At 38.4% G+C, this 20,835-nt stretch overlaps 1 protein-coding gene across 1 annotated transcript in view; it reads left to right on the forward strand.

The window, feature by feature from the left end:
* LOC116488959 (sodium/bile acid cotransporter 7) overlaps positions 1-20,835 on the forward strand; it is a 48,824-nt gene that overhangs the window by 11,410 nt on the left and 16,579 nt on the right. Inside the window, exons 2-5 of the mRNA XM_032186966.1 lie at positions 2,613-2,696; positions 12,362-12,527; positions 15,473-15,524; positions 17,047-17,120. Of these exons, the coding sequence (XP_032042857.1) occupies positions 2,664-2,696; positions 12,362-12,527; positions 15,473-15,524; positions 17,047-17,120 (325 nt within the window). The 5' untranslated portion in view covers positions 2,613-2,663. The remainder of the gene's footprint in view (positions 1-2,612; positions 2,697-12,361; positions 12,528-15,472; positions 15,525-17,046; positions 17,121-20,835) is intronic.

Consider the following 20,835-nt stretch of genomic DNA (forward strand, 5'->3'; position numbering starts at 1 on the left):
CAGAAGAGGGAGGAGTCATGTTAGAAGCAACAAAACTTGACTTTTTTTGCCAAGAGAATTTATCTTAAGGAAATCAATCTGTGATATGAGTGGTTTCCTTTAGCATCCGACCACAGTACGTATAATTCAGTTTCTAATTGTGTAAAAATATGTCTATCTGTATATATACCCAGTGCTACAAATCCATGATAACTTGAAGATGCTGTTTTAGAAGTAATATTTAAAAAATCTGGCAAGACAATTGATGTTTGAACGGTTGCCTTTTTCAGCAGTGTGTTACATTGTTAAACAGCTTTTCATTCTTGACTTAGAAACTGATTAAACACCCACTAAGCATAAAACTTTAAAACAGAGAAGTCCAATCAATGCTTTTATAAAAATGCACAAGAGCCACTGTCAAAGTGTCACAGTTTCGTGAAGCCATGAAGGAATGTGGACTGCTTGGTTAGATTCTCTCCTCTGTGACTCAGGCAGATTTTAAAGTTTAAAAATCTTCACTTTCACTTGAAAAAGCTTCTTTGAATACACAGTAAGTAATGCTTTTAACTCCTCAGCATACAGAAGGAAAAAAAGCGTCCAAATACAGTTTGAAAAACTATGAACCTTTTAAAATTTCAAAAGCTCCTTACAATAATTCAAACATGAGTGCTGTGATGGCATTTTGATGCTCTGCTTTCTGCAAGGAATCATGCAGACAAGCCCCATGTCCCTTGCGAATGAGATACCAGTACTGTCTAACTTCAGGTACTTGTGTGGGTGATCCAAGTCTTCCCCTGGAAGCACTTCTCCCTCTTGCCACCATGGGAATTTAGGCTTTGTAATCTCGGTGCTCTCACTTGCCACCCTGCTCGCAGACTGAAAGCCTCAGCAGTGACATTATCTTCAGCTCCTCTCCAGCCATCTGCTGCACCCTCATCCCTCAGCTGGGGATGGTGGGGCTGTGCACGAAACAGATGAGCTCTAGTTTGTTAAATGGCCAGGCTGAATCTCACCTGGTGCTGCCAGTCAAAGTAACACATAAGAAACAGTCCTACCCTGGGTGTTCTGCCTAGGGCTCTCTACCTAGAGTACATTCAGAACAGGTCTTATCAAAGAAAGTGGTGGAGTATGTTTACAGGAGAACAGACTTTGTCTGGTCCCACTCAAAGTCGCATGATTTCCTAGGGTGCTGAAAGGGAATTCAATGCTGTATTTTTTCCCAATTCAGTTGCCACCCATGTACACCAAGAGTCCAGCTTGCATGCATACACAGCCCGACTGGTGTGTACACTGTTCTCCCAGGCAGTACATACAAAGTCTGCAACAGTGATCTAACTGCCCTTTACTCCTCAGATGACTTTCTTTAGATACAGGTTATAGTTTTACATTTCTGAATAAAATGAAGTGCTTCACCATGGGAAACTTCTGGGTTTTTTTTGTCCTGGTCTTTGAATTTCTGAAGAATGTTTTTATGCCAAACCCATTTTTATGGGCATATGTTGATTTTTTCTAGGCAGAGTTATAGGAAGTGACTAGACTGTGTGATCACCTTGTCTATCATGCCTGCAGGTGGCTTTGAAAGGAAGACACATGTCAGAAGTGTAATGTGCTGTCAGAACGTAATTTATGAGACTGATGTCTGTGTGAGAATGTTGTAGGAAATCAACATAATTTAGGAATGATTCTGAATTCTGTTTTCATTTTGAGGATTGTTAAGGTGATGTGCAAAATGTAGAATAATGTGGATCTATGAAATCCTCAGTTTAATATCATTTACCCTCCTCCTGAACCAAGGTTGTCTGAGGAAGCTCTGACAGTGCTGTTTCAGTTGTCTTAGTATATGTTTCTTAGTGTATGTTCTATTGCTGTTAAAGATGTATTAAATGAAATTACATGAAACTTTTCAATGATCTAGCATAGAATAATTCCAGTCAGAATGTTAAAAAATAGTATTTTCCCAAATTTTCCTGAACTAAGTTGCAAAAAAATCCCACTAACGTTGTTTGGTTCATCTTTCCTTCTTGCGTCTTAAAAAATATAACACACACAGTTCTAGCTTTAAAATAGTAATTAAGAGATCACCTGTCTGAAAACAAAGCCTGTCACTGTCTAGTTGTCATAATGAGAGAATAGCAATATGCCTTCAGTAGATCTCTCTTATTTTAATGTCATTGAAATAAAAACTGAATATCTTCACTATTAACTTTTCTATTATTTTTATTCTGAAAATAATGACACTTTTTTTTTTTTTTTTTTTTGCTTGCTTGATATTTGTATAGATGGTACGGTTAGTTGAATTAACTGCTTAGTTAGGAAGACGTTTGCTCCCTGTCTTTTTTAGAGTATCATCCTACAAATGCTTATATGCTTTACTTTGCATATGTGTGTAGTAGGGATTCAAGTAAATGAGTATTTGATGGAACTATCATTTGAGGTTATAAAATAATCAACCAGGGATTGTTTTGCTTTTGTATTGTGGAATACCAAATGCTTTATTGGGACTTAACAATTAAACGTGTGCACATACTTCCAAGTTTTTATGCATAAAATAAAGGCATGTTAGCATGCAATATCTATGTACTTGTAGATACTAAGAAAAAGTTGAATATTAATGGTATGTTTTTATTTTGTAGCTTGGATCATCCTCCTCTGTGCCTTTTACATCTATATTCTCGCAGCTGTTTATGACTGTTGTAGTCCCCCTTATTATTGGACAGGTATGTCTTTTGAATATACATCCTTATTTAAAAAAATAAGATAAAGAAAGCGATCTTAAAGACAGACTGGCAACACTGTGTGCTCCACATAGGAAACAGCCTCAGGATAGTGAAGTCTAATATCAGAGAAAAGATGCTACAGTACTCCCTGGAGCCACATTGATCTTTGTGGAGATTGAGCATCTGTCCCTCACTACCACAAACATACACTACTGCATATAGAGAAGGGAGTTTGTGAACATAAAGCGGGAAAAATGGCAGCCCAGACTGTGAGAAATTCCAGCTCCATACAAATGAGCTTTGAGAATACTATATAGTCCTTTTGTCACATGCCCTTTGCCTGGATGATGAGGGAAGTTCTCCCTGTGTAGTATCTGCTATTAATTACAGGAATCAAAAATTCTCTACCTTAAATATATATATATAAGAGCTAAACAGCCAGAAGTTAAGAAATAGTAAAATTAAGGCTGCTTGAGCCATTTAGCATATCCTTTATGATAAGGGTGGTAATTGTACAATTGCAAACTATTTTTTCCTACATGACTCCTCCATCATTTGTAACACTGGATGGAGGGTATTCATGGAATGAGCAGCTGTTCAGTATTTCATTTTTTACGCATTATTCATATTGAAACACAAGGCCTTATTTTTCATGGTGTATGGTTGAAACATTTCACCAAGTGCAAATATACTAATTACAATATAAGGTTTTCTCTAACACTTGTCTGTGGTATATGTTTTTTCAGAAATATTAATATTATGTCTTTTCTTTCACTTCATGGTGGAAAGTTGCTATATTAAGACCAAAAATCATAAGAAGTGTCCACTATATATTTTTTGGTTTTGCATACCAAAACACCTGGAGCCTAAATCTTTAATACTTGTCGGTATTTATTGTTCCCAGGCATTCAGAATGCATTGAGAGAACATCAGAGGAATATGCCAGTAGTTCCAGAGGAGTACTGTTGCTGTCTCTGGAATCCAGAGTTTTGGTCTGGGGTCAGCAGGAGCTTTCTTAATTTTGTAAGCCCAAACCAGGCTTTGAAATGCAAAGCATGGTTAAAATATATAGGTAAATAACATTGGAATCTGTAGTGGAGAACTGAGCAGTAAGCATACAAAACAAATACTCTGAATGATCTTAAATATAAAATCATAAACGTGATGAGACTTAACCGGGAACAGATGTGATTTAGGAGCTTTGAAAAAGACTAAAAGGAAAGAAAATAGAGAATCTTTTGAGCTTATGTAACTCAGTTGCATTTTGAATACTTTTTTTTGAATACATTTCAGTAAGAAACAGAAGTATGATTCTCCTTTACAATTGTTCGAAGCAGCATCTGGAAATAAATGATGAACAGAAATAGCTCACTTTCCTCTAAACATAAAGACTTTGTTTTGAAAGTTACTCTGCTTGATTATATCTATTTAGAGGATATGGAAGAGAGGAAATGCTAAGGGTAGCTGCAGATAAGAAATGCCAAGGATAGTTTGCATTGATTGTCTTGATCATGTAGAACTGTACGAAGGTAAACCAACCTGCCCAGATGGGAATAGAAGCCATTTTTGAAGGCAGATATCCAAAAGTAACGTGCAGTAACTCAGGGAAAAACAATAAGCAAGTAAAGCACTAACATCAGGAGGTGCGGGGATATGTCAGATTACTCTTGATCCAGAGGTGGCACGGATCTGCTTTGAATTAAGTGGGAGGCTGTGCATTTCATGTGTGGACCACTGCTCACTCACTCCTGGACTGTTGCACAACGCGTGGTGTAGCAACGTAGCAAAGCTTTGTGAATCACAGGCTGCTCACTCTGGGATTCCAGATGCATTAAGAGATAATGGCCCACAATTCATGAATGACAGTTTCAGCAATTACTTCTAATTTATCATTTCATGCCCTCAATTCCTTACCTCGCAGAGCCACGCTGTTCAGCAGCACAGTCAGCACGAGGATGCCCGTTAAGGTTCCCTAGTAGCAAAGAGCTTGATTGGGAAAAACTGAGCTTGGAAGCTGCCTGCTTGGAGGAGGGTTACTGCTCATCACCTTTCCGAACTCAGCTGTGATCAACAGAGGCTTTAAGCTCTCTCCACATCAGTGTAAAACAGAGGAGGCTGCTAAAGGGAGCATTTTCTAAGGGGGTTATTTTCCTTTAAAAAATCTCGCCTCTGGGAAAACCTGTGTTGCCTAAATGCTCATTTCCTGAGCAGGCTGCAAAGCTGCCTGTTTGAGCAGCCCCCAAGGATATGAGCAAAGCAGATGAGGAGATGCTTTTACATTTGTTTTGTGGTGGTATTTGCTTTATGGCAAAGCATATCTAGAGTTTTGGTTGCTTGGCTGACTTGTCAGATTTTTTTTAATGATGGCTGGTAGAAAGAAGTCACAATAGTGTAATCGATGCTTGCTTTCTGCTGTCTCTAACAATTTTTTAGCATGTGGCAAGACTGCTGTTGACAGAAGTCAAACATGCTTTTCTAGCCTCTGACAATTAAATGTGTAAAGGGCTGCAGGTACAGCCTCTGCTCAGGTGGTGACTGCCATTTGATAGTTAAAGAGAGAACTGGTAAAGAAGGAAGACACTGTGTTATCTGGAAGCCACCAAGGCTCACAGGTTGCTGAGGCATTGTCTTCAATGAGGAGGGTTACTCTGTTCTTGGTCAGAGATGTTTGGGGTGTCTGCAGTGGCCTGCATCTGCTGCGTCTATAAATGTGTTTTGGTAGTAGGCAATATGATATTATGCAAGTTGATATGGATAGCACAATATTGCATTTGTTTTTACAGAGTTAAAAATAAGATCCCGCTGAGAAGAGATCTCAAAGAAAGATACAATCGATAGTATTTTATAAAGACCTAATGTGCTATAATCCTTAAACATCTGTAGTGTGTAAGAACTTACTGTGCACCACTCTTGAACACCTCTAAGGGGAATTTGAGAATACTTGTTACACAACAAACATGCTTAATAGATCGTCGTGGATAAGATTTTTGAATTTCTTCTGGTATCTTAAAGTTCTGATTTTTTTTTTTTCTGGGCAGCAGAGTTCTGTAAAGTCTGATGAAGATTGCTGCTGTCCTGAGCTGTCATTTTGCAGAAAAATAATTGTTTCCTTGGTTTTAGGTGTTGGTAATACTTTTAGGCAGCAAAATGTGTGGTTTCATAAAATGTCAAAACGGTTTCTTCCTGACCAGCTCTGAGAATTTGGCTGAAGACTGTTGTTTCTGTGCTTACTTTTGTCTTCTGAAGTGGCAGATAACAGGAACAGCGAAAGCCACTGCAATATTTCCTTTCCCCGTTTTGCAGACTTTCTCCATTCTCTACACCTAAGTGCTTATGACAGACTTATTTTATGTTTTATATTAAAGAGCGATTTATGATTAAATGTTAATGAAATAGAATTTTCACTGTGCTTTCATTATATTCTACTAGTTTGAACATTTTTCAAAGCAGCACACCAAAACCCACTGTTTTCTATGAATAAATAATAAAAAGCTTGTCTGTACATTATCATTCATGCATTCTCTAGTTGCCCCATTGGTAATTTGTCTGCCAGCGTAAAGTGGGCACTTCATATTAAACAGGCCTTAACTAAAGCTAAAATTAATGTTATGATTCTAGTAGTTCTTCTTCCCAAATCTATAAAATGAAGTCAGTTGAACAGAAATCCTAGCTGAACGTAGTCACACTAAAAATCTTGATGTTCTACAAGTAAAGGATTTTAAGTGCCTTCTGCGTCATTGCCCAGAATGTTCCAGAGGAACCCTCTCAGCGTTTTGGAGGTGTGTTTATAAATGCAATTTAAAAAGAGTTCTACGTTGCAATACAAGTTGTCAGTGAAATTGAAGCTAAAAGACTTAGCAATGGATTTATTTTTAAAGAATAAGAAATCAAAAGGGAAGGTCATGTAGCAGTTACTAGTGAGCAGGAGGAACCATTCACCAAACATAATGTTTGTATATTGTGGAGAGGGGAAACAATACTCAAAGAAACTGTCATAAAAAGGGAGCAGTGTCAAATGCTTTTGTTCTTGTAACTTATACAGAAGCAACCCTGCTTTTTCTTCAGACTCTGGGGAGTTGCAGGGAGGAGAGGAGGAGGAAGAATGCCGTCCTGGGAAACGAGTGCTTCTGGAAGCTTGTTGCAGAAAACTGAGGTGGCAGATAAACGTTTGTACCACAGTGCATTCCCTACTGACACTTGACTCAAAGAGGGAACAGAACCTAATCCCTACAGAAATATGAAGAAAGTAACGCACTGCTGTTACAGACTCACTTCACATTTCTTGCCATGTTGCATCTGTTCTTAATGTTTTAAAGCAACAGTTGTAAATTGCTCCAAAATGTGAAAGTTAATTTTCAAAATGGCCTCATATGGGCTTTATAAAGCTTGGTTTGAAGGTGTATACGTGTCAGGAGTTACCTCTTGGCAGTAAATTGATGGGAAAAATGGAATGAAGTAGCTTTTAGAGGAATTTGGTAAGCTGAGGAAAGAAAACAAATAATGTAAATATTTACTTTCCAGATTGCAAAAATAATTTTGTGATTCTCTTTCCTAGCTTCAGAAAAGAAAAACTAAATTAGATTGCATGCTCTAAAATAAGGGCAGATCTGACATCTGTTGATGTCCTAGAAGCTACAGAATGGTGGGTGAGCTGGTACAAAGCTTGGGCCTGTATGAAAACATACAGGAGTAGGTGAGAATGCGCACCTGGACACAGGTACTGCTCCAGACAGATGGTCCTGGCAGGGTCTGGCTGCACCGATATGGGCTCTGCTCTGGAAAAAGGGTCTGTGCATTTGAACTGCAATACGGACCTTGGAGGCATGGAGGGCTATGACATAACATAAATCTGAGAAGTTGCAACTTACCTATATTATTTCTTACAACCCATATAATCTCCCTTCTATCCCAGTATCTAATGCTTCCTAGTGGTTTTCACAATCTCTGCCTTCTTTGTTCACTTTCTTTATTAATTTTTCAGTATATTCCCCCCTTTCATGTTTTCCAGCTTTACTGCAGTAGTTCCCAGTATTCCGTGCAGACTTTTTTCTTAGTTCGCCGTCACTATGTAAGAAGGGTTGCTGAGAAGTCATAGAACTCTTACAGGTATCCTTTGAGCCAAGCTTATAGCTTTTCAAAAGAAAATGTTGCTTTGCAAAGTTCTGTTGCTATAAGTAATAGTTAGGAGTGAGTTAGTAATCTTACCTCAAAATACAAAGTAAATAAGGTAACTGCGGCATTTAGGGATAGTGATAAATCCAGCATTGGTTCAGCTTGTTTCCTTGTGCATTTCAACACAAGGAAGAAGTGGCTTGCATTTCTTTGTTGAATTGTTAAAGCCCAGGTGTTTTGTCCAGGTATTTTGAAGTCCATACCAACAGCTAAAAATCAAGAGGAGCAAAAGTGCAGTAAAAATGTTGTAAATTCTCTTAAAGGCTAAATTAAACCCCAAGAATAGATAAATTCAGAAAAAAACTACTTTGCATAATGATACAAATACCAAGATATACTCTTGTAGGAACAGAAAAAGTGGCTTCATAACCATTTCCCCTAGTTCGTCATTTCAGGAGTTTACAAAAAAAAAAAAAAAAAAAAAAAAAAGTTAAAGATCTAGGTAGGTTTTAAAAGATGTACTCTATTACATATGTCAGAGATGGCTCCATTGCATATTTGTTGGTGGGGGAAAAAAGCTCCTTGCTCTGTTTAGTTCAATTAATAATGAACATTAATGAATTACATTGCTTATTACATTTTTAAAAAAATCTTGCCTGTCCAGCCTGTGAGCAGGCAGGTGGAAACAGTCTAACTGTATTTTACTGATGGATTTCTCTAGGTATATAGTGTGGCTTGTGAAGGTATAATAAGATAAGTGAATTGTTTTTCTATAATGTATCTCCTACTATTTTCATGTAAGATTTTTTTAATGGATGAATCTTATTTACCTGCTTTCCTGGAAGAGCAGATCGTGTTTGTACAGGGCACCTTAAATGAATTAAGCAGATGAGCAGTTAGTCCATTTGCTTGGGAAGAGTAGTTGAACAAGAAGGTATGGCAGGATACCGAGCAGTCTAGAGGAAAAATACTCTAGATGTAACCACTCTGGTAGAAGAGCTAATTTGAAATGGACATATGACTGTTAATTCATGTATTATTACATTCCGTTGTTGCTGGAAAATAAATTCAGTGCAAGAGGAAATTTTGAGCCTGGAATTGTGCTTCAAAGTGAATTTGAGCCAATGCCTTTTCAAGAACCTTTGGAGGTTACCAGGACCAAGGCAGCAGGAGGTGGTTGCCTGATGGACACATTTTTGTTTAGTTACTACCTGACTTTCATGCTTTTATATTTCACTGTGATTATTTTTCCAACATCTCTGCCCTTTCTCCCGTCCCGTAACAATGCATTTTTTTTTAATTGCATTTCTTATGTGAGGAATTCCCTTTCACTAGGATCCATGGATTTATTGCATCTAAAGAGTACTGTCCTTTTTGCTCTTTTTCATCAGTGTGCCAGTCTGATGCATCTGTTTTGGATGTCAGTCCTTCACATTTCTGCTCCAGGCTGTGAGTTCATCTGTTCACAGGAATATCACTTCAGACATTTTCTCAAGTGCTTGTCTCTGGTGCTTGTCCTTTTCTTGTCCCCCCTTGTAGTGGTGTTTACTTCAAAATTGTGGGATCTATCATTTCAACTAAGAAGCAGCACCCCAGCATAGTGCTCGAGTCTGGCGTATTTAGTACAGCTCATAACATGCAAAAATCATTGTGGTAGCTCTCTCTGTTTGCAGACAAATGAAGCTTAACATTTCTGTCCAGGCTCCAACTTTACCTAGCAGGTTCTTTATTTAATCATTTCAACCTGTGTTGTTCGTGGCTTTTCAACCTCTATTAGACTTGTTGTCAGTGTGTGCTGTCGCCACAGAGCTGCCAGGTTCCCTGGCTGACTCTGTACTAGTGTGTGTTGTCTGTGTTGTATTTTTGGGATTTGCCAAGATGTGTAGTGAAATAATAAGCTTGTTTTGTTTTGTTTAAGCTCCTATATTTTAACACTGGAAAGTTATAGGGTTAAGAATTAAAAGGCTTTCAAAGTATCCTTGTCCTCAAACAACTCTGCAGGGCATGAATAAGTAACAAATAGATTGTTTTTCAGTCAAAATGAATCAGCTGACATGAGCTTCCCTGTTAAAAAATCTAGTTGAGCTCTTACAAATACCTGTAGGGTTATTTTTTTCTCCTCTTAAATTATATAAGAATTTGGGTTACGTAGAATCAATGATCATAGGCTGAATCCACCTCTGAAATTCTAGATTTTTTTTGAACCTGTGAGAGAATCAAAAGGTATTGGATACAGTGTTAGAGAGGATGGACTTAACGGTGTTTTTACAATCTATGTGTAGCATGACACTGGGTTGATCTGATGATTTTCTAAAGCCACAGTTCAGTTCTTCAGAATCTGATTACGTCTTTTTTGTTGTTGTTGTTGTAGTTTTATATAAAGTGCAATAAGAAACCCATAGTGGTAGTTATGCTTGCTCATTCACAATAGTTGCAGACTCAGTGAAGGTGGCTATCTAAAGAAGGTGTCAGCTGATTGAAGATTTTGAGGAAGTACAACTTGCAGCTTTAAAATGTTTTTCCTTTCTCTTATACATCTGTCTGCGTTAAATACGTGCATGAAGTTCATATTGTCATGCACATTATATTTATACCTTGTACAGACACAAGGTTATAGGTCTCATAATAAATACCTCCAGTTACTTATACCTGAGGCATAATTAACCATAACTTTTCGTTTTTCAGCATCTCATTAATGAGCACGGTGAAAAGACCATGAATGTGTGGTCTCACCTAGCTTGTCTTTTTCCCCAAATTGACCTTAATTTAAGTTATAATAGGAATTATTTTTAGCTTCCTTAGAAAACACTCACTTTAGAGGTGAAAATCTGTGCTTATTGCTTGCAAAGTCCAGAATAGGCTCATCTGGTCTTCCTGGTTGATCTCTGTCACGCTGCACACTGAATTTCTGCACGCAGCTGTCCCGGCTCCCCTCCATCAGCGTGGCGGTGTATTCCTACCTGCTGGCCTGTAGGGAGCTGCCTGCTGGACTCCTCTCAGTGCTCTTTCAGAAGTTTGGCTGTATCACTGAGTTGTGTTCTCTAACATCTGGCAAGTGTGAAATTTTAAAGTTGTGTTTTCACTGAGGTGCTGAGCTTTTTGTGTGTTTTCCTGTAAATCTCTTACTCTTCATCAGCAGGAAGCTTACACGTACTGTGAGGTGAGCACTGGGCTTCAGCCTGCTTAGCTTTTTGTGAATCTCACACACAAAGTTTTTAGTGGGTGCCCTGCCATGTGGCTTACCAAGCCTATTTTCCGTGGTTACCGGGATAGCTGCTTACAGGACTTCTCTGCTGAGAGATTTGCAAACAAGCTGGGAAGGCAGTGAGGAAAGCTGACGGCTCTGAGGTCAATCCTGTGGCTTTGGCGGTTAGTGTGTGAAAAGGTCCTGTGGTAGCTTTGGTGACGATGTTTTGATATTAATCTTGAATACCTCTAAAACGCTCTGTATTATTAAACTGATAGGGGTGTTGCTTATTAATGGTACCGCTATGGGAAGGTAATGAGACACCTTTAGAGCCTTCTTGGTAGAGTTGTTTCAGGATCTTGTGCTATTATTTCTGAAAGAGTATGGTAACAGAGAGTATCGGGAAGTCTCAGGAGAAATTAGGCAAGATAATGGGATCGCTGAAAAATTAACAGAAGTCACAGCTATATGAGAAAAGCTTTAAAAAGTTTTTTCAAACCATATAAAGTGAAGAGAAAAAATGAAAGCGACTCCCCAGGCAGGGCTGAAATAGATGTATTGTATCTGCTGATGCGTAGTCCTGTTGTGTTTGGCATAATTTGAAAGTTGAATTTCCTTTAAAATTTATAGTTGTTTCTAAAAAAAAAATCTTGAAAAACAACTTCAGATTCAATTTCCTGAAATTGCAAAAGTTAGGCTAAGTAGAGTAGTTTTGCTTGTTTTCATGTGTTAATTCTTGTATTCTGAAAGCGTGCAAATGGCATTTGTCTTTGGATTTACAAAAACTCTAGATATTCAGAGTTTGAATTATTTAAACTCCCACAACACATGCACTTTTGCTTTTCAAGCTTGAGTTATAATTTAATTAAAAACTTCTGGTGCATCGCTAGCTATTTAAATATTAAAATGTTCCATGGATCACTTTCGATTATCTACCGTCATGAAATTCCTGAAGATGTCAGATTTTTAAGATTCCCAAAGTTGCACTTGGAATTGTCTGTTGATGCAAAGGGGACTGTGATAATTACATACATCCATTAGTATCAGCAGAGGAGATAAACTTTGGGGAGGCTTAATGGGCATGTCTCGGTGACAGCTAGCAAAGAACATTTGGCATGATTAAGGATGGATTTGAATGTACTTGAAAATATACTCTCATTATGGACGCCCAGTGGAAGTTGCACTACAAATGTTAAATTCCCCAGAAGAAGAGTTGTGTGGCAGGGAAGCTTTGAAATCCACTGTGGCCGTCATCCAAATTACTCTCTTCTCTTTGTGTCTTTCCGCTGTCAGATTCACTTTGTGATGCCCAACTTGGCTCCCTGCATCTTTGAAAAGAGGCAACCTGTTGATTTCTGTGTTTCAGATTGTCCGAAGATACATCAGGGACTGGCTTGAAAGGAAGAAGCCTCCATTTGGCGCTATCAGCAGCTGTGTGCTCCTGATGATCATCTACACCACATTCTGTGATACTTTTGCCAATCCAAATATCGACCTTGACAAATTTAGCTTGATCGTCATAGTGTTCATAAGTAAGTTCAGTCGTAAAACTTCTCATTTATCAGTGATTCATGGGCGCAATGAGCTATAGGTATTGCAAAGGATGGGGCTGGAGTAATGCTGAAATGGGGCTAGAGCTTGTACTTTTAACGTGTCTAGCAAAATAGATTACCAGACTTCTTAGGGGCTGGATGCTTTTAGGAGACTGAGTAAGCATTTTGAGAAAGGTGAACCCTGCTACGTAGGGGTTCCTGAGACTACTCAGTGGACCTTGCCTTGTAAAGGGGCATGGCATTACTTTCCAAGTGTTTCTGACTGTTCTGATTTGTCTTCTTGTTTTTTAAACGGCCATATTTGCACAAATGATACATTCCAAGCAGAAAGGAAATATCTGGGTTTAAGCTGTTATTCAAAAGCATTGTCAAAACTTTTAAATAGTTCCTGACCATGTTACAAACCTAGAAACTAGTTGGGAGTTCGAAGGTGTTGATACATTTCTGTGGATGAACACATTTGGTGCAGAGTTTGTTTTAGAAGCACTCTATTCATTCAGCCTTAAATAATGCACACATGAGAATAGACTGCTGGTATCTTTGCCATCAGTTAAAAATACACTTGCAGATCACTACCTCCCAGGGAAGGGCAGTGGTATACAGGCACTGTCTTCTCTCCCTGTAGGTATTTCCTGTCTTGCTTCAGACTGCAGAGATTTGTTTGCTTGAAGCAGAGGTAACTGCAGTATAAATCATATCTTATGTTTTCTAAAATCAGTGCATCACTTTCCTGAAGTATGTGTACGTGCACATGTTTCTACCTAATAAGAATCATTTATATTATATAAATCCAACCTTCACTGAAGTCAGTGGGAAATTTGCCCCTGCACTTCGTGGGTCACTTTTTATTCGTATTACATGTTCTAGTTGTGGCTTTTTTTTTTATCATGAAACACTATGTGTGTGTAAAATATTACATGGAATTATAACTGGTACTGCATAACTGCTTTATTCTGAAAGCAAAGAAAGAAGCCATTCTAACAAGCTTTTGCAAAACGGAGGAAATACTTGTTTGCACAGGCACCTGAGAATGACCACATATGCTTAAATCAGTGTAGGGTTGTCAAAGAAAAAGAGGGACATGGAAATCTCCAACTCTGACATGAAGTGCAGAGAAACAGAATAAAGTAATTTTGTTGCTGTGATGACCACTACATTGAAAAAAAGTTGCCTTTGAGATAAAAAGGCATGTTTTTCCTTGAACAACTGTAGAGTGGTTGCTTTCATTGCCTTTCTTTTACTTTCATTTTGCAGAGACAGCTCTGCATTTGTGCCATGTGTAATTAGGTGCACCACTTGTAGTGCAGTGCATTAAAATGATTATATATACGTTTTTATTTCCAGTGTGCATAATTGGAGTTTCTTAGTACAAATATTAATGTAAGCCTTGAAACTGCTAGGAACATATTAGGCATTTGTTTTTGCTAAAACATTTATAAAACTGAACGATAAGGAAGTTGTGGAGGTAAGTATGGATGCTATATTCTAGAAAAAAGTTTTTGAACCTACATTGGATGTGTTGGCTGGATGCGTGTGTTATGTTATTACCAGGATGTGAAATTAGCACAAAGATTTTGAGATGAAACTGCATTTATTATTCTGCTGATGAATGTTGTCGTGGAATTTTTATGTTAATATGCTAGCCACAGCAAAATATGCACGAGGGATAATTGGTAGTAACACATGCATATTGCTTTACAGAGGTATACGTATTAAGGGATTTTTTTTTCTGTGCATATTAAATTAATGGACTTAGCTGCAGAAATATTGTAATTTGGGAACAATGGATTGCTTCCGTAGTTCACGAAGGAAGTATTAAGTGCATGCTGAGGTGACATTTATACATCCTAGGAAACGTTATGTAAGAGAATGGAAAATGTCACTGGTAATAGCTAATATCCCTGCCATGTTGCCCAGTTATAAACTGGGGTCAAAATCAAATGCATTGTCTTGGCTTGCACTACCCTCAGGGACACATTAGCCTTATTGCATTCACAAGTTTTGCAAGGAGAAGGAAGAGGACTCATCCCCAGATTCTGCTGAAAGTAAAAAGCCTTCCCCCCAGCACGCTCCCCCCGAAAAGGGCCGTACAGGTCATAGGGCTTCTCCTCCAGCTCTGCGGGGAGTTCCTGCCCTCCAGCGCGGAGCTGGTCTCTGCAGCCCCAGCAGCTACTCGCAGCACAGCTGGGAAGCCGCCTCTGCTCCCTGAGCTCATTCCCCGCATCTCTGCAGATCGAGTGAGGGCTCTGCGTGTCCCAGAACCCCTGCGGGCATCACGTGAGCTGGCAGAGAGGAGATCTCCCCTCAGGATGCACAAAACCCATCCACACTTACAAAGTTGACTGAGCTTGAACGAACAGCTGCTTTGTCTGATGTATGCTGCCCAGTTCAGGAATTAGCCTTTGTCTCCGAGGGAATTAAATGTGTATGATTATCTCCTGTTAATAGTGATCATTCATCAGGAGAGTAATATACCCACTGCATGAGAATATTTATTGCAATCACGCTTACACATTGTACTTTCTTCTGTTAAATAGAAAGGGGCTGCATTTAAACACTTGGCAACCAGAGCACATCCAAGAGGTTTTATGTTGTTGATCCCATAAGCAAAACTAGTGAAAACAGATGTGCAGCATGCAACAGTGAATTCTCTGTAATTCATTGTGTAGCCAAGAACTTGTGTAGCGAGAATACCAGCTCTGTCTGGGATGTGATGATACATACTGTTCTTGCAGACATGATTGTCCTAATCACCAGCCTTTAAAGGCTGTCTGTCTGTCACTGGATTTCTCTCAATTGACTCGGTCCAGCCTACCTTCTGATCTGTTGTGTGAGTGCAAGAGGCGCATACACTGCACTCGCAGAGATTTAAATGACCTTCACTTCTGTGATGTAAGTCCAATTTTACCTTGTTTCTCTTTCAGTATTTTCTGTTCAGATGAGCTTCATGTTTTTGACCTTCCTCTTCTCTACAAGGTAAATGAGTGTCCTATAACAGAGTGCTTGAATATTTTTGTGTGATGTTTTGGTTTTGTGTGATACAAAAATGTGAAAGCACAGGTTCCTGAATAGGGGTGACCTCATTTTGATATTTCATATTGTCCTTACTGCATTTTCTGTTAGCATTTCATAGACTAAGAGAGCAGGACCTGAATTCTGTCCTTTCTTGTGTGTTAATTACAGAGTTGTTAAATCTCAATCAATCACTGCTATACCTCATCCACTGAAAAAAAATGGATTTGCACAGATGTCACTGAAGGTATAATTTGCCCTGCAGACATGCTGATGACATATGAGAGAGAGAACTCAGTTTGACTTTTTACATCTCAAGATACATTTGCTGGGCTGGCAATCCACTCTTCTCTGTATATGTCAAATCTGTTACATTTATATGGTGACTCTTAAAAGACAGTTGTCCCAAACTAACGTTGGTATAGGTATTCTTTTTCTTTTTAAATATCAGCTAAGAAGAACAGTTGTATGTTCACTTCTCAAAAAATAGTACTATGAGACTGGTGTTAGCTGAAGGCTTAGCGCATCACTTGAGCTAGTTAGAATATCCAGCACTGTCCTCTGATTTGTGCTTCCTGGAGTATTTTCCTCAGCAGCACTCTGCTGAACGTGAAGTGTCACAGTACAGCAGACTCCAGACATATGCTTTATATAAATTATACAATATCTGTAAGGGGGAATCATAAAGAAAGGTGCCATGTCTTACAGCTACTTATGCTTTTTTTAGTGCCACAAGGAAATTTCTCTGTGACAAGGTCATACTGTGACCTTGGAAGGCAATTTTATATAACTTTTGAATGGCTATACTTGATCTGGAGGAAAGATCTGCCCCAACTGTAAAATCTAAAGTGCTGTAAGTAGTAACCAGTTCAGACAGTATGATAAATATTTAGGATCTCAGAAAATCATTCCAAATTTGGACCAAAGAGTGATCCATTAACCAGTCATCGACCTCTGCATGTCATTTTTCCACCTTTTCTGGCATTTCTTCCAATGTGTAAACCTTTAGATGAAGTTTTTCTCTGAAGTAGAAGATAATGACATGTCCTAAGCAATGTTTATAGTGTAGACTCAGTTTGCTGTCTAAATTGAGCATCTTGTAACCGTTACATACCAGGAAAGAAAATCATAGGGGTTTTTTTGTTTGTTTGTTTGTTTTTCTTCACAGAGGCAAGCCAGCCACTGCTGTGATATAGCATGTTTGCAAAAATAGCCTTGGCTGGAATAAAATTTGTCCTACATACTGTATTCCTCTCTTTCACACAGGAGCATATTCAGTATATAGCTTGCAACAACTGAGAAACAATTCTGCTTAAAAAAAATAAATCAAACACTACTGTTCATTTGTGGGTAGAATTATTTCTGTCACTAGAACTGATCAAAGTGATGTGAACTTGCATATGGATCCTCAAAGTAATATATTTGATTGATGATGTTTTAAGAAGGTTTTTGCTATTAGAGGTTATTAAAACTCTTTCTTTTCTAGGAATGACTCTGGTTTCACACCAGCAGACACAGTGGCTATCATTTTCTGTTCCACACACAAATCCCTCACCCTTGGTAAGTCAGAAGATAAGCTTTTGAGCAAAATAACAGTAACACTCATAGCCTGTTTTGTTGAAAAGGAAATAAAAGTAGTTGTTTGCTGGCTTTTCTGCTTAAATGTTTTTAATTTCAGTGTGGCAAGTAATGCTACCAGTATGATATTAATCATAGGATAATATTTTTACATACATAAAATAAATGGTTATTACAGGACACGCAACGTAATCTTCTCAGCTCAGATTTCAGGAATATCATTAAGACCTTATGGAAAGCTGGATTTTTCTTTCTGTTCTTATATTGTTGTTCTGTTGCCTATTCCGATATTGATAAAATTTCTGCTTTGTTACTAAAAATATTCTAAGGTGTATCTTCGCAGTCTCACAATAAATTCCTTAAACCTCAAAACTAGGATGCAGAAGTGAAAACAAAGCATGTAGTGTATTCAGTAATCACAAACAGATAATACAGTCTTTTACTTAACATGAGCGAAATGTCTGTGTTTAAGTCTGCACATTTTGGGGGGCAGTGTTTTAACTACTAGAATTAATTTATCAAAATATTATTGAGATATTTGTCATTTAAAATCTTTTAGTGATAAGATGTTCTAAAGTCACAAAATACTGTCTCTGAGTCCTGCTTAGCCTCACTTGATACTGCTTCATTCATTATGTTCAGTCAGTGAAATGACTTGAATATTTTTGTGCTGTTTTTCGAAATATGAAAACGTTTGATAGAGCATATGCAACTAGATGTATGCCTTTTCAAGACCTAAACACAGCTAGTGTCAATAAGGGAGTTAAAAGCTCGGCCTGAAGCAGGGGAAGAACTAGTTCAAAGATAGAGAGGTGAGATGTTTTCAAGTCAGTTTGATAAGGTAAAATTCATCCCAGGGTTCTTTGCTTCAACCAGGCCTGTGCTGCAGAATGGTTGGAAGCACCCTTGGCAGGCTGTGGGAGGTGAAAGAGTTCCAGGAATACAAGGGAAAGGCAAACATAATGCCTCTTTTCCATTGAGAAGGGGCCAAGGAATTATAGACAGTGAGTTTAACTTAATTTCATAGGAAACTACTGAAACAAGTAAATAATTTTAACAGTGTAGGAGGAAATGGGGAAATGAGATTTGTCAAATGCGTATCAAATCAAACCAAATTAATTTCCTTTCACACAAGGTCCTGTGGTTTGTGGAAAAGTAGCAAAAGTTGCATGGGTTAAGAGCATCCTGACTTTTGACACTATTGCATGGTGTTCTGGGTTCCGCAGTTCAAAAATGATGTGGACCAATTGGAAGGAGAGCAGAGGAGAGTGCCATAAATGATCCTAAGTCTCATAAATATGGCCCATGAGAAAGGTTCAAACAACTGGGTTGAGACAACAGCTGAAATACAGTAATGATCTTCAAATGCATAAAATGTTGATGCAAAGTAGGAGAAGTGACTCTTTTACAGTGGACTTTGAAAAGGGAAGAGCTTTGTTACAATGAATAAGATTCAAGCAGTCAGGGAAGCCTCACTGTAAAAAAACACTTCAGCCGTGGAATATGTTGCCTATCAGTGTAGTGAAATATCTTATCATTGTAGACAAGCTTCAGTCAGGAATTAGATAAACTGGAGTTGACCCTGCCTTGGAGCAGTAGATAGATTAAATGACATTTGAGGTTCTTTCCAGCCGATTGTTCAGTGAAACTGAAGCTTCAACTAGTAAATGTGCTTGCATTCAGGAGGACGGTTATGTTTGCATTTATAGAAAGCAACTCCACACCTAAATCATAACACACTAGTGTACTTGCTGCTATATGGAGATGTATAGGAACTTAGGACACAACCATGATATTACAGAAGAGAAGTTGGTTGTATCTGACAGCACAAATGTGTAATTTGCTTCTTTCCTCCCCAGTGAAAATAGTTCTATATACACTCTGTGAATACTTCTGCAGCATGTGATGGCACTGAGAAAATAACCACAAAGCCTTTTTAAAAATATTTAAGTCCTGAAGGGCCTTGCTCACCTTCACCCAGAAAAACCATTAGGGACTCTTCATATCTTTGACTTGCTCTGCCAAGCATCCTCATGTAGACCATCTTGACTCGTATGCTATGTGAACAGCTCAGTCAGTGCACATTTCATCTGCTAATACACTCTACTTTTGGTATTTTATTTTCTTATCTAAAAGAGATTATTTCCAGGTTTGTAGTTTGCTTGTCTTTTTGACTTGCGTTTTCCCAATTCCAGGTTACTGCTCTGATTAGCACAGCCTGAGGAGTCAGATATACTTTATATTTTGCTGCTGTCTTTGCCCTATCACAGCAACAACAAAAAAAATTATTTCAACTACCTTGACTTCAAGGACTCCTACAACTTCTCCTCAGCCATATATACTTTTATCTCATACAGATGTCTCATATGAATAAGTGTGCAAATTGAAATGAAACAGACTCATGGTGGAACACAGTATTACAGGACTGTTTCTTGGCTACAGATAGTTTCATTTGTGAGCTTCAGGACAGATTGCTTTACCTTCATCTTTGAAGAGCCTGTGTCTCATTAAAGGCATATTCTGCTCTGTTTGGTATTAGTACCAGGTCTAGATAAGACAGAGCTGTGTAAGTACACATTTCTGTGTAAATAAAGAGGATCGGGTTTTGTAAAGCCATTGTGAGACGAGATATGCCCCTGTAGCTGATGATGTAAACAGGAATTGTTAACCAGAGCAACTAGCATTTATTTCTTCACTGAAGTTGAAAGCAGAGTAGATACGATTAGTTCTTAAGGATCAGCCATTTCTGAATGACAGTTAAATCTATTTCTAGTAGTCTTGTCCACCCTGATCTTAGCAGAAACAAGAACAGACACATGTATTTTACCTCCTATTCTTTTGTTGTTCTGTCACATTTCTCCATGTCCAGAGGTGTTTACGATAAACCACTCAACAAGAAACCTTCTGTTCTCTTGTAGCAGAGAGAGTTTTTCTCTCTCACAGTTGTTGCAGTGCCTGAAAACACAAACACAGCTCAGGGTCTGGTTTCATATCCATTGTGGAGCTGTGCTTTGTTTGTCTTCAAGATTCCAGTGGTAGTGTATAAATGACCCCCCAACACTTGTTCTTTCACTTTGAAATTGATTTCTCTCAGCTTGGCAGGTAAAGCTCCAGATAGGTACATCTGGTCCCTTCCCTGGGGAATTTACGATGGCACCGACAAAAGTGGGAGAAGAGCTGACAGCTTTAAAGCTTTAGAAGTGGTAATAGGAGAGGCATGAGAAGACTTTTATAAGTCACTTTCTCCCACACCATATTATGAAACCAACTAATTCCCATGCAGTGCATGCTCATGAGGCCAACTGCCACTTCCAGTGTTGAATCCATGAATAAGTGCTTGCTTTGCACGGAGATGAGTGCTGTTCCCATATGCTGGGTTTTATTTTGTAGACAGAACAGTTGACACACTTTTTGTCTCACAGATCAGAGTGCAGGGCATGTTTGTGTAAGGACAAATTACACAGGGTAGGTGCCTTTGTGTTTCTTAGTTAGGAGCACAAGCCGGTATTTCTGAATAGAGGTGGATGCTTTGGCAGTTTTTGAATACAGTACATCACACATGCAGAAAAAATAATGTTATTTGGATTTCACGTAATGAGTGAAACGGGATATAAACTTACAAGTAGTGAAGATAAATATAGCATTCACAATGCCCTCTGGCATATTCACCCACACTTTGTTCTCTTTCTCTCCTTCC

The sequence above is a fragment of the Aythya fuligula genome, chromosome 4 (assembly GCF_009819795.1).
Source record: "Aythya fuligula isolate bAytFul2 chromosome 4, bAytFul2.pri, whole genome shotgun sequence".
NCBI lineage: Eukaryota > Metazoa > Chordata > Aves > Anseriformes > Anatidae > Aythya > Aythya fuligula.